The 15258-nt window shown below is 35.2% G+C and overlaps 1 protein-coding gene and 1 long non-coding RNA gene across 7 annotated transcripts in view; one reads left to right on the top strand and one right to left on the bottom strand.

The window, feature by feature from the left end:
• Nucleotides 1-405: 405 nt before the first annotated feature.
• Nucleotides 406-936, top strand: LOC114362847 (uncharacterized). The gene is made up of 2 exons (XR_003656719.1): nucleotides 406-595; nucleotides 840-936. It is a non-coding gene; the product is annotated as an uncharacterized LOC114362847 (long non-coding RNA).
• A 383-nt stretch (nucleotides 937-1319) lies between these two features.
• Nucleotides 1320-15258, bottom strand: part of DopEcR (G-protein coupled receptor DopEcR) — a 40403-nt gene continuing 26464 nt past the window's right edge. For 3 of the 6 annotated variants that reach the window (XM_028318388.1, XM_028318389.1, XM_028318390.1), the window contains exons 2-5: nucleotides 12024-12101; nucleotides 8553-8741; nucleotides 3431-3687; nucleotides 1320-3140 (exon numbers count right to left, since the gene is read on the bottom strand). In XM_028318388.1, coding sequence (XP_028174189.1) covers nucleotides 2544-3140; nucleotides 3431-3687; nucleotides 8553-8736 — 1038 coding nt within the window. In that variant the 5' untranslated portion in view covers nucleotides 8737-8741; nucleotides 12024-12101 and the 3' untranslated portion in view covers nucleotides 1320-2543. The remainder of the gene's footprint in view (nucleotides 3141-3430; nucleotides 3688-8552; nucleotides 8742-12023; nucleotides 12102-15258) is intronic. The other 3 variants (XM_028318393.1, XM_028318394.1, XM_028318391.1) reach the window with 3 other exon arrangements.

Genomic DNA, 15258 nt, shown 5'->3' with positions numbered 1-15258 from the left:
TATCCTTCTGCACAGCGAACATTTTTCACCGAGGTATTATGTGCCGATACGATAACGCCGCCTAGACTCGCGGCTTACTAAAGTATTGGCAATTTTCGAAGATTGTGCAGATACGGCTTAGCTTGAGATGAGAATTTGAGATGCTGCTGATTTGGTATCGAGACGACAAGAATCTAAGATGTCCCTGACGGTTTGTGTGTGTTGATGACCAACTACGAGTAGGTTAAAATAATCAAAATTCGCGGCTGTAGATAAACTAAGTATAATAATCTCTAAAAATATCTCCAGCATAAACCTTGACCGCAAACATCTATCAATGAATTGCCTTTTTATTATTTCTTAAATTGTCCTTCTAAGTTAAAAGGACTATTTGCTAGTAGGTATAGGGGAAGCCCGGGCAAACCGAATAACCCAGGTAAAGCGGATAAGCGATTTTTCTGGAACGCAATAAGAGATGGCTTTACAAGTTGCGGCTGCGTAGACGAGTGACCCCTCTGACTACGCCATGACAGTTGGTTCAAAGCGACTGGTGCCTTTCGTTTATTTTTGTGACAAAAAAATTGTTTAGTGTGTTCTTCTTACGATTTTCGATCAGGTTTGTTCTCATTTCATTTGTTTTTACTGTTAGCTAACCCAAGAACGATTTAGTTTTGCAGATTAACAATGTTTTCTAGTAATATTTGTAATATTAGTACCTATTACATTAAACCGCAATTGAAATGTTAAGAAAAGGCATGTTTAGAAATACACGTTTTGGGCAAAGCGGATAGGGCAAAGCGGATAACTTATCCTTGTATGAGTATAACTTGTATTTTATTTTTCTTTTCTTTTCTTTTCAGAATAGTGTTTAAGTATAAACGTAAAACAAATAAGAAACGTAAATGGTATTAACTTCTACACCAGTTAAAAGCAAACAAGCAATAAAATACAAAAAAATGATAGTAAAATGGATCCACCCATGGAGGACTGGATCCAATGCTCAGAGTGCCACCGTTGGGCACATTAAAATTGTATGTTATTATGATGGACTTGACAGTTATTTCTGCGATGACTGTCAGGAGTTACTGCCTAATATGCTATACCCGACGTAGCTTATCCACTTTACCCGACCGGGTCGGGTAAAGCGGATAATGGAAGAGGTTTAGAAAAAGTAATAATTAAGTATGAAGATATTATATTTTGCTACTTTTAACTTTACAATTGCAATTGTGATGATATGTGCCATAAATGAAAAATAAAGGTTGTTCCTAAGTTAAGTAATTCTGTGTTATTTTTTTGTTTTTCCTTAACTTATCCGCGCTGCCCGGGCTTCCCCTAAAAGAACTCTTACAACTTTCAAAGTCGAACGATTTATAAACTTTAGCCGGAGTTGCAACTGTTTATTCACAAATACATTCTACTCGTAGGTATTCCAAGGGACGTTTAAATGCTCTGGAAAATCAAAGTGTGTGATTCTTAGAATTCATACTACCGTTTCTGTTACATAAAATCCTCACCAAAACTAAAAGTAACCTAAAACGTCCAAGTAAGTAAATTAACCTAACGCCAATTATCGTAAAGCACAGCCATGTATTTGAGAAAAATTTGAACACACGATTCCAGGCGATAAATGCTATCCGCGACGTCTCCACGCATTTGCGAGACCATGAGCATGATATTATTTACACATTTTAACATCTACAACAATTACAGTATTTACTTAATCGGAATAAGTTACAACAAAAACAATTCAAAAACAACGTTTGGACAAACCACGAAATAATCCAATTACTTAACAAAAAAGTACTTAAGCAATTAAATAAATATGTGCGCTTATCGTGCTAGCTTTTCTTCTGGCATACGATTATTTCGCCGTAATTTAATGACTAACTCTAAAATAAAATTGTGAATTATTCCTCTTTTACGCTTTTTGACCTCAAAATATTAAATTGAGATTCACCGATATCAAGACAAAATCTACTAAAATATTAAGCTTACAATATCTACTTAATGTAAAATTAACCAATTCTGAAAATGATATGGATTTATTGCGAAATGCATTCAGTTTAGATAACATTTTATTGTCCGAACAAATTGATAAACACCGAGATTCTCTTATTACCTACTACCACAACAATAAGCAATGTTATTTCATGTTTTCTTCATTCATTTCATTCGCTTTACATTGTATGATCTAGAAAAAATATTTATTATTTTATATGCTTAACTAGATCTTCGGCTTTTACGAGTATAATAAAATATGTCTCTATGTCTAACCATATATTTTCCATATCGTGAATTTTATGATCACAGTGATTGGTGTACTGTCAGGTAACTATTTGGAATGATCGCGATCTCTATTCGTTTTAAGTTAATTAGCGTAAATGTACCTAGTCCTGAAAAACATATAAACTTTCTAACGTTAGGTAAATTCAGCTCCGACATAATTTGAGTCGGTTCTACAAAGAACATATTCTTGATGTCAACTTACTTTCTCGTCAATCATTTCCATAAATTCTATCTAAAATTTTGGAGCCATTTGTAACATATGTATGACATCAAGTTCAGTCGTCGTTGTCCATGCCGATCAGCTCCGCCTGCAGGCGGCCCTTGGTGCGGCAGCACGCCGTCAGACACAAGATACGCAGCGCCAGCCGAAATTGAGGACTAAGAGAAATCAGAATGACAATCTTCCAAAACGAGTTCATAATACCAAGCCAAACGACGCCGAAATGCAACATCGGTACTTTCAACTCTTGGTCGGTGATGTACTCGTATAACCTCACCCCCGCGTAGGGCGCCCAGCTGAGCCAGAACGTGGTGACCAGCACGAAGCTCATCCAGTGGCTCGGGTTCGAAAGGTTCTCCGCCAGTGCCGTTGCGTACTCCTTGTCGTGGATCGGGGCTCCACTATTCAGCTTGCGTTTCATCGAGAAAATGTAAAAATAGTTATAGACAATGGAGATGACGCTCGGCCCGAGAACAAGGATCCCAAGAGTGGCGGTGTAGGCATAGGTAGTGCCCCAGTCCAGCATACATATAAAAGTCTCCTTGTCGAAATTGGCCTCTTTTTTGTATCCGAGCAAGGGCGGGCAGCACAACATAGCGGCAGATATCCAAGTGAACACCATCCAACATTGACTTCTTGTGCGGGTTTGTACCTGATAAAATAACTGCATTAGTAAACCATTCATTTTGGAAATAATTATACTATAGCGATCAAATGAGATGAAGTCAACACGAAGTGATTTAGGAAATGACAACTATCGCTCTACATTTGGTAATGGGTCTACTGAAGATGAAACATTAACAGGTTGGAAGGGTTGTGCATTTACATGATCGTTCGAGTGTTACAAAAAGCATGATTTGGTTCGAAAGACTGTATGTTGCTCGTGCTAGTCAGAAGCTGAGAACATTTAAAGCTGATTTAAATATTGAAAAAGATATCTACCGTCGCACTAACCGTCTCATAACGGAGAGGCTTTCGGACTGCTAGATAACGGTCAACGGAGATCCACATGAATGTGTACACTGAGACGGACCAGAGGGTGACCTCGACGTAGCCGGCCAGGCGGCACATGAGGTCGCCGAACATCCAGCGGCCCGTGATGGCCGGGTACACCGACAGCGGCACCACGAACAAACCGCACAGCAGGTCGGCCACTGCCAGCGACAGCAGGTAGTAGTTGATCACTTCATTCGACAGACCTGAAAACAAAACGACCAGTAAATTAAACGCTGCCCGATTGTACACAAATTATTTTAATGAGCGACCGGTTGGCACGCGCGCCCATTTCAATTTGCATTGATTCACATTTTATAAACAATGATTTAATTATACAAGCCCTGTTTTGTTAATCGCTGCATATTAAAGCTATTTTGTGCGTTTTAACAGAATCGTAAATCTAGTTCAATTTGTGACCAAAATGTGCGTTAAGATTGGTCTTTGTTTAATTTAAACTAGGGTAAACCGTATAGCTATTGCCCACTTAAAGATTTCAAACACATTGAGATGAAAAATTAAAGAAAGTATTTAAATTTACGACCATTTATGACTTTTTTCTTATAACTCAATAAACTGTTAAACAGAATATTAACAGTTTTTAGTTAAAACTTACGTAACTTAAAAAATATTGAAATAAATTTAAAATCCTCCAAAAAGTACAGTCATTGCCCATTACTTACACTAATTGCCCACATCAAAGCACAGTAATTGCCCAGTATCTTAAAACAAAATGATCAATTTTAAAATTACAAAATAGGCTTTAAATAAACAAAACAAAACATTAAACTTAAATTCTAGTAGTACAGTCTTCAAAATTTCAAAATAAATTGCGTTTGGCCTTATTAACAAACTATAATATTATCAAATATTTCTTGAGCTGATGTTGATGAGTCAGAATCGGTAGAGACAGAATCATCTACTTCAAAACATAGATGACGCAAAAATTTGAATTTTATATGTAAATTTTATATGTATTTATTTTTTTATCTTCTTTGATATCAGTTCAAGTGGTTGCTCAGAATGTTCAATTAGCTGTTGGTTATTCTTCCCTAAAGTTGTATCTATTTCCTAACAATTAACATTTTCACTAGTAGATTTAACGTAAGATTTTCATTTTTTGTATTTGCGTTTGAATTTTTATCAATTTTTTCAAGCCAAACCATATGTTTCAGCAATTTCTCTTGTAGATAAATTGTTGGATACATCTTGTACAGCTTCGATCGCTTTTTGCAAATTTTCTATGCTATATTGAACTTTTGGAGTCTTTGGCATACTGAAAATGAAACATTAAAAGCCATTTCAATATTGTTACATTGTTATTACAGATTGATATTGTGCTGTGTACTATCCTTAAATAAATAAATAAATAAATAAATAAATAAATATTTATGCCTGTAAATTGCAAAACAAGTCTAGCAATGAGCAACTTAAACACTGCTACTGCATGGTGGCAACACTCTAATAATAATTTCCCTGGGCAATAACTATACATTAACATATGGCAATAACTGAAATGATGGTGGGCAATAACTAAAAATATACAGATTTACGTGCAGTGATTACCCACCGTTAAAATGACCGTTAGAAATCCAATTTTATCAGTTATTTTCGTTGATAATGGAGAAAACACTTATAATTTCATCATTTACTATACACCATTAGTTGAATATTAAATAACTTTAAAAAAAAATTTAACCTCTAAGCAAGTATTTCCTTAGTAAAATTGTTAAAGTCTTTACCTGTTTGAGTAACATTTTCACCCGTCTTGACAAAATCCGCCATAACTTTTTTTTTTTAGTGTTTCCTATTGTAAATTTTAAATCTACTGTACATTGATCTCGGAGCCATCTACTTAGTAAATTCAAATCTAACTAGAGTGATTCAAAGTCAGCACCATACAATATTATTCTTAAAGTGGGCAATCACTACCAGTGGGCAATCACTCTCTGGTTTACCCTATATAATATATGTATCATACATAACTACTTTTAATTTGATAAGTAGGTAATAGTGCTTGTTCAAACTTTTGCAAAACAAAATAAAAAATACGTAAGTAATCTTCTTCAACATACTTTGTCTTAGTTTTTACCTAATTAAATATAAACTTATTTCTTTATAACCATATCTAGCCGTTGCAACGCGTTACTATACTAAAGCCCAAGCAAAGATGTTCTCTCGTAATACTAAATACCTCTTTAATTAAATTATTTAACTTTCGTTGGCTGGGTTTCTTTGACAATAACTTATATCCAAGCATAGAATATTCAACATTTACTCACAACATAGAATATACACTTATAAAGCGTTTATTCACATATTATTCGCTTTGCGCTGCGACGCAAAGGTGAAAGCGGATTTTCTGGAAACCAGAAAATAAACTGCAGTTGATTGGATATGAGATTGCTAGCTCGGGGCATATTTCAAAGAGCAGAACAGAAGCGGGATTGTACGTAAGCATTCAAAGCCTACGAATCGGTTATTAAGGTTTCCTTAGTGAATTCAAAAATAGGAAACAAATTCGTCCCACTAACGTAAGTGCGCCTATTAACGACCCCCCAAAATTTGTATTCTATTACCGCCCTATTTTTCTTTCTTTCATAAAAGACATAATAACAGGTTCCAGAAAACACGTTACCTAAAAAATATCTAGATATGTTTATTGACTATCAAAACGATTAAAGTTTGTGTTCGTAAATAACCCGTAAACGGAGTTATTTGACATTAAATGGGACGCGCCCGCAACGGACGCACTTTTCATACTGACGCGCTCCCAGCTACTTAAGGTGCACCTTGTTATTAATTAGCGATTTTAACACATTTAAAATGAGTATACCAACATGTTTTTGCATAACAATATTAGTTCGTACTTTAGTTTCCTTAATAAACCCTCAATATAGCCCTCTCGCTGTATTTTTATGGATTAAATACAATTTTAAATAAGGGCGGTAATAGAAACACTTTTAATAATTTGGTTCCTAATAACGACCCATGGCGTTGTTAGAATTTTGATAACGTTTTTTATTTTGGTATTTATATCTTTAATTACGCATTTAACCTCCATTTTGTTATCTTGATCGGTTCATAAGAATATTTCACATTATTAAATCAATTAACGCCATACGTTAATTGTCATAGGTTTGGCATAAAACTGCAATGAACATTAAAGAATATCTCTAATAATGTATGACAATAGATTTTATAAAAACCTGTTAAATTCTAATTAGTACCTATTTGATATAAAATAAAACCTAATAAAAATGACACTTCACTGATCACGTCTTCATTAAAGTAGATATTTTAGCTAGTTACTGTTTTTTTTTACGGTCGCTAATAGAATAAATTAATATTCATACTTAATTCTATTACCGCCTCATAACTATAACGCCACCTGCGAAGACTTATAAGCCTGTATTTTGTATATAACTAACATTTATGACATGACACCAAACCAATCATGCGTTATCACAACTACTATGTAACTTTTTAAGATCTTTTGAATAATAAAAAAATAATTTAAAATAATTATACAGTGTAAATTAAAATACACAATCACACACAATTAAATTCAATAAAAAACTAATTAAAAATAATAGTCAAATTAAAAATAAAATATTTAATGAAAATTAAATTTTATTAAAACTCAAATACAGTTTAAATAATGACCCCCACTACTCACTAGAACACCAGGTACCGCGTAATAAAGTATAATAGAGGAATTTATTATTCTACTATTTCTGCTTGATTATTTGTTTATTTTAGAGAAGCGTGCCTTTTCTCTTTTAATTATAAAAAAAAATGGACTTGAAAAAAAAAAACAAATTTAACTAAAACTAAAAGCAAAACAAATTTAACTTGAAAAAATCAAGTGGTTCCCGAACCTCTGAGCGGGAATCGAACCCGTGCCTCTTGGAATATACCCAATTGAAGAGCAATATTCTTAGCGGTCGGTAATAGAAACAGAAAAAACGTTAATAGAAACACACCTCGTCTATAGGTCGGTAATAGAAGCAACTGCTTTTTCAGATTAAATTGCTATTTATTAATTATTGTGTGATTGTATACTCATTGTTACTACTTAAATTCAAAGATTAATTCATCATTGTTATAAATAACTTAAAGTGTCTTTTCTATCACCACGTCCTATATCTAATTTTCTAACGTTTATCCGAAGTCAGCTAAAACTGGCGGTAATAGGCGCATTTACGTTAGCCTACATTACATTGCACATTACAATACTTAATGCGATACAGCGAAACCCTACGATGCTATCGGATCGGGGTCGATTCAACATCACTTGTGTGTCGTCATTGATACAGTTTTTTTTAACACTAGCATTGAGATGAGAAGTAAAAGCCTTCAGAAACTAGGTTGGACGGGGTCAATAGGTGGCATTCCGATCGCAAGATGGAAAAGTTAAGCCGAGAATAAATGTTGGTGGAACAAATGAAAAAGCTTTTACGCTTCTCGTGTTCCTAGATCCTTGTTAGCAGTTGTGAACTCAATCTATTAAACTTACTTTCTTTCACCAATTACTTTTTATCATCCATTAAAGCTCGGATATCTTTCACTGAAGAGATAGCGAAAGTGAAGTACCATAACCTCACTTAACACTTGATATTTTATCCTAAATAAGAATACTATTATGTATTACCAATATATAAGATAAGATGTATTACCTACTTTAAGTTTGAATAAACTATGCTCCATCGTCGAAAAGAAGCAAAACCAAAACATGACCGACTTTGATCTCATAAAGCTTAAAATCTTTGCACTCAAAACGTGATAATAATACTCGTATGTATGTATGTGCATATGGAGGTGAAATGGCACCCATAGCTGGCTATTCTCTGGCACTTTTCTCGAAAATTATTTAGACATTTCTGAAACTATATCGTAAAATATACTTACCATACTTTAAGCTAACTCTAAAAAGCTACTACTCTGATTTTCAATTCGAGATAGTCATTTGAAATACTCGTTAACCTTTAATAATCACGAAATGAAAATCAGCGTATGCAAATGGCGTAGGTGGTACGGTACAGATGGATGAACGTGGAATAATACTCACTGTTACCTTTAAAGTTGAGAAAGGAAGCTATTATAAGAAGGTTAGAGACGACGATGGCTACGCCCATGACGGCTATGATGGCGGCCTGCGTGAGCGACTCGATGGTGGCCAGCGGGCTGTCAGCCACGCTGACGTCATCAGCGCCCGCGCCGGCGCCGCGCGCTCCCATCATCCTCGTAGGCATTTCGGCTGCAACAGACCTTGTTACTAAACGATTTACTTGACTTCTTGGCCGCAAAGCGAAGCGTCAAGTACGGTAATTTCGTCCGCGTGTGATATCAATCGAGTGCCTTATCTTTACTGGAACTCTATCGGTCATCTAATATCATTAATAGTTAATACCTATAATTATTTGAATTTTACATTCTATTGACACTGGCTAGCTATTTAGCTAGCCACATACATTTGTATGTGCAAACCGTACAATGTCATAAAAGAAAAAAATGGTGACCAATGGTCTTTTAGCCACGCCACGGTAATAATATCATACAGTATTATAACTTCATATAAACCGACGAAACGCGAGCTTTCCTTCGAATTTCAAATCTCGGGACGCGGTCGAAATCCAAAAGTTAGGGTTAGGGGTGTCGCGAATGTGCCGAACGGACGTCGATGGCCTAGCTAGTTTTGAAAATGACTAAGGTGATTAAATTTGACTACCGTCATTTACGGTCAAATTTGTCAAAAACAAGTTATTAACNTGTGTGTAGTTACAGGGCCCTAAAGTTGCGCATAACAAATATTCGCGCCATTTTGATCGGTGTAAAACACGACCGTCATTCGGAGTACAAACAGTAAATCACCCCTGGTCCAGTGATATTTAGAAATCCATTTTTTTTTAAATCTATTAGATTTTAATTGTACAGCCAGGGTTACTCAAGATTCTTTCTTAGTAAAATTGTGTAACCTTTTTTGGCATATCCAAGACCTGACCAGACCATATCTAAAAAGAAAAAGAAGACTTTGACATTATAGTGTCACTCTCGACAATGCGTCAGGGGTGGTAAGCATTGTGATTGAAACTTGAACAGGTGGCATGATGTCACGGCACCGCCTGTGCTGTGTTTGAAGTTCCACGTGAAAATATGGAGGTAATTTAAATAATTAATTTCTCAGCCATTTCTTGATGGATTTCAAAAATAACTTCACCGGCTTTTTTGTTGTGGTCTATATTTTAATCTCATTCAGTGAAACCTAATGTTTTTAACATCACGAAACTTCTCCATTATTTATTTAAAGTAAAAAATTACATTCGTAAAGATAAGTAATGTCCAAACCTGAAAAGACGGTTTATTGAAATTCATTAAGAGCTGCGAGATACTCGCAACTTCAACTCATTCATCTTCAGTAATGTTCTACGAATAATTTACGTTTTTGTGTTTCGTTATGAGTAATTCAAATAGTGCTTACAATAATTACCAATACTTAGGTTTGAACGACACTTCTTCGTTCTCCCAGCTTGTGTACACATATCAACACTCAGCAATACTAGAATAATAGTCGTACATGCCACTGTTAACGACACAATACTGAATGAGGTAGAACCTACCTCAATCAATTAGGTCTAGGTCGCTTTTGTCTTATAATTGCCTAGTCACCGGCGCGTACGGCTATCTGTCACCGGCTGTCGATCTTAATTACTGTTATTGATTGTGTTTTAATGGCATTGCCTCACACATACAATAAAAGAGATACAGTAGTACGACAGTAAAAATGTACTTTATCATATTGATGCAGAGATAGTGGATGTTCGTAGCATCAGAACATCGTCATACATAACTTGTTAGCGCGTCTTGCAATTACTTATTGCCTTCACGCTGTTGCATTCTAAAGTGGCAAATCAAGAAACAAATTACTGTCGTGAGATGCTCGTCTCTATTAAGGCGATTAGAGTCCTCAATGACCTTGAGCGTTTGACCTTCACGCTTCGCACAACACCCGCGCACCCCGCACGAAAACTCCGATTTGACACCGATCAAAAATACACGGGCATAGGTAGGTACAGAATAGAAGCTCTTTCTTCATACATTACTGCCTATTATTTTAAACTTGAATTGATGAACCTTGATTTCGATGTCATTCAACCCAGGCGCAAGTGATCGCCCGAAATGTTCTAAACTAGCGCACCATATAGTAAGGTATTTAACAAAAATTACAAATCCATGAACATTTTGTATGGGATAATATTTTTTATTTTATTTTATTTAGCTTACAATGTATGTTGTGTGTAAAGTATGTTTGTTCGGGTGGAATTTTGCAAGCTGAATTAGTTNTGAACTGTAGTATTGCTATCTTCTGATTTAAATCTCCTTGTAAATTCTTCGAAATAGCCAATTCACTAACCAAATCAGAAGTTAAACAAATAAATAATTAATATTTGAAACTAAGATTACCTAGTTAAATAAAAAATCACAAAATTGTCGGCCATTTAGGCTTAATGTGTTGGCGAATCAGGGAATTACAATCCCAATTCCTGGGTAATCGGTACCATGTGGCAACATCGGCCCAATCCGGCCCATCATGGCGGTTGTTTACTATTTTGTTTATTAAGCAGTTTTACTAATTTCGTTTGAGATTGTTTACAAGAAATAATCATTGTTTTATCACAAGAATTGGTGCAAAATTTTGTAGTGCGTGGTTGCGGTAGTACGTGGTGTCCTGGAAGTGACATAAGATTCCACGCGTAAGTGTTTATTTCGTGATTTCCGACATTGGATCATTGTAAACATTTTTCACATTTTTTACAGTAATTTCTTCCTAAAACGTTTTACCAGTAATTACACTTATCATTTTTAATGATACCTATGTCAAGAAATAAGGATTTTACATTGGTTTCATTGAATTTGAGCAATTTTATATTTTTTGTTTATTTAGAAAGAGCGAGTCTGCCCACAGAGAGCGAGATAGTGATACTTAGTTTGTGCTTCAAGTAGGTATTCGGAGTGTGGCCTCCATTTTTATCTGTAGCTTCATGCATGCAGCGCGTGACATTTGACACGCGAGTCGCTTCTCGCGACCACGCGAGGTGGGCGGCACCATAACATTATAAACAGGCTATGTAGTTAACGTGAAATATTAAAGAGCTTTACGTTTGTTTCATCGTTGATATCTAAAAAAGACAATTTTAACAGACAGCGCTTAACTGAGTAAGATCCTGCAAAGTCAAAGCTTTTATTTAGTACTTAGGCCCTTTCCAGGGTGCTTATTCACGTTCCAAATATAGCTTGCCTTACCACCACTTAGGGACAACATATGGGCTGGGAAGAAATGGCGGAAGAAACTCAGACACCTTTGTCTTTGTGGTGGAACAAAGCTGTCATGGTAGGTATATGTCTTGGCCAACATCTTGGCATATCTAAAGTTTCGCTGACGTTTGACGTAAAAAAAACACTCCATTGTCGCAAAAACCTAAACTCAGTCAGGCGCGCTATGCCTGTAGCATGAAACAACCAAAATATTTAGAATTCTTACCATTAACTTAATAGAATAAGTGTGTTAGTATACATGTCCGCACCGTCCATGATGTCATAAGGCTGATTTCAAGAGTACCTGTTGAAAGAAAATAGAGTCAACTCAACAATGGATAAAAAAGTTTTCAAATAAATCTTCAAAATAAAATAAGTTCTTATGATTCACCAGTCAACTAGAATAAATTATTAAGTATTTAATTACTACAGCGTTATTGACAATTTAATATTACAAACCTATAATGCTATAGGTAGCTAATTAACTAATGAACATCACTATTGATTGACAGACACACATTTCTATTTTTGTTTTTGCCACGCAAATCTTTTACAGTTATAGGGTTTGTAATTAGCGCAATTTACCAAATTAATTTGTCTCTAGGTTTATTAGAGTACAGTGTGCCTACCATGAGTTTACGTTAGGTGAGCTCGCTAGCGAATACGTCAAAAAATTTTATGAAGATTTTATTTCTTGAAAGTAGCCGCTAGGGGCGTTGCACAATATGTCATACATTTAAATGTCATTTTTTTACGCAGTCGCTAGCGAGCACACCTAACGTAAACTCATGGTAGGCACACGGTACTACCTATTGTCGACTCTATTGTAACCTTGCTAACTAACCACTCTAAAAAAGCCATAATATATTTTCAGATAACCATTAACCTCGTTCTAGTCCTAATTCATTCTGCTACTAATGCAACAGGGTTACTAGGGCATCATTGGCCAATTTTCTACCTGTTAATGGTTATTTAATTGGGCTGTCGTGTTTCCATTAAGCTAGTCTAAATCCGCGGCGAAGTCTCATCTGTGTTGGCTGTGGAATTAGTTCGGAACACGGCAGCTTGTCCCATTTCCCTCTAGGCCGTTGACTTTTCAGATGCTATCTAAAGCCTTCATTTCTATTTCGGATACGGCAACGTAACACTTTCACTTAGTAGAACGGCAACTTGTTGTTTAACTTAAGGCCGTTTTTGATCAGCAGTTATGTCAACTAATTGTTGTAACCAGTGGTTATTATCTAAATATAAGTCATCAACCCGACGATAACTATGGTTTAATTAGTCACACAGAAATAACACTGTGCTGTTCAAACCAATATATTACACAGTGACGCTATATGTGAATATTAATCATATAACATATTCACACACGATAAGCAATGAACGCTGACCAACTTTGCGAGCAAGTATTCATTATCTCCAATCTTTCATCTTTCGAGACGCGAGCATATATTAAAACTTTAATAAAATCCGAAGGCAAGTGTCCTACTTTATCAAACACGTAGCCTTTGCTTAAAGGAAGCTGAAGATATCTTGGAACTAGGTTACCGTCTTTTAGACCCAGAGGAGATAATAAAAACGATTTAGTCACTCATGCGGTAGCGGTTTATTCCCGGGTACGTAATCCCGGTACTAGTCGTACGAATCGCAGGTTTCGCCGTACTAAAGCCGCCACTATTCCCCAGCGATCCAACGAATACACTCTAGTAGCAGCCGCCAAATAAGTTTAAAGCTAAAAAATTTTTCATTCTCAAGCACATAACAATGGACAAGTTTCCAATTTTTTTCTTTTAATAACTCTTGAAAATATAAGTAAGTAAAATCTAAATATATAAAAGGAGAAACTGACTGACTGACTGACAGATCAACGCACAGCCTAAACGGCTAAACGTAGGCACTTGAAATTTGGAAGGGACGTAGCTTAGGTACCGTAGAGGTGCACTAAGAAAGGAATTCCCGAAATTCCCACGGGAACGGGAATTAGCGGGAAAAACGGGATTCACGCGTACGAAGTCGCGGGCGGCCGCTAGTTAATAATAATTGTGAAAGAATAATAATAATAATAAATAAATACTCTTTATTGCACCACATAAAAAGAAACAGAAAGAAAAGGAACACATAAGGTACAATTAGGCGGTCTTATCGCTATGAAGCGATCTCTTCCAGACAACCTATAGCGATGGCTCCTACGTATAAAGGCGAAACTGCCGCTTACGCCTTTTTCCAATTATTTAAGAAATGATTTCATTTTGCTCTAACCTATAACGTCAGTAAGAAAAAAAATTTTTTTTTCCATTAGATTCAAAATAAAATTTTAGGCAAATAGGCGTATGTGCAAAACTACGCCACGTATAAAGCCCAATCATACGATTCGTCAATCTATACGAGTAGTTGCTTACATAAATATATATTTTTTATAATCCAAATCTTAAATAAAGCCATGAAAATATTTAGCAAATTGTTTTATTTATAAATTATGACACATTATATAGTTATTTAATTTTTAGCGTTAAGAGTCGCATCTCAAACTAATTTGAAAATTATAAATAACTTGAAAAAATCGAACTGCCTAAGGCATCGTGGGTTCAATTCCCGCCTTAGGCAGTTCGATTTTTCAAGTTATTTATAATTTTTAAAAATATGACACATTATGTTAAAAGACCTAACTAAATCTCGAGCACAGTATATGGGCGTATTTGCGTTAAAACGTAATAACGATACATTAAACAACTTTTTCTAACTGATTTATTATTGATATAGCACATGATAACAATTAAAATAATTACATGCATAAATAAAGAGAGTAATCGCTTAAACAAAGAGACGTAGCGAAAATTCAAACGTCACAAATGTAGTCCTTGAACTATTGTATAACATATATTTTTTTCAACTATTTCTGTCCAGCAGTAAAAGAGGAGTAGGCTTTACAAAATGCCCATTTGACGCGGATTGAGGACACTAATCGCCTTAACTGTTTATTTACCGAAATTATAACTAAGTTTATTATCATTACCTACAGTTAACGTGCAGAATAAAAACACATATTCTCCACTTTTTAGAATAGGTAAAAACATTGTTCCCTGGATGTAACAGAGATATTTCAATCTATTTCAATCTCTAGCAAACGGTAAAATCGTGTTTTGTGTAAGAATATACTCGTACCTTCCGGATTAAACGTTATATCGTTTCTGTCCTTGATTATTTCCGACGTGCCTTGAGAATAGATTCAAAGGAAACAAAGAAAATACATTGCGACTTAAAAGGAAAACTAGATAAACGGATTTAAGCTATGTGACGGATTTTACAAGAGATACTTCAATGTGTTTGCAGAGAAAAGAAAACAGAATTAAATGTGGAAATATTGTAGGACAGCTATTACCTACTGTTTTAGATGCTTTGTGAACCTTTGGCACGTCCTTTTTCTGTAGATATTAAAATGAGATCATGCTTTCAACAAC

This window comes from Ostrinia furnacalis, unplaced genomic scaffold (assembly GCF_004193835.3).
Source record: "Ostrinia furnacalis isolate ACB-3 unplaced genomic scaffold, ASM419383v2 OfSCF6815, whole genome shotgun sequence".
NCBI classification, from domain to species: Eukaryota; Metazoa; Arthropoda; class Insecta; order Lepidoptera; family Crambidae; genus Ostrinia; species Ostrinia furnacalis.
This window is presented reverse-complemented; position numbering and strand designations above follow the sequence as displayed.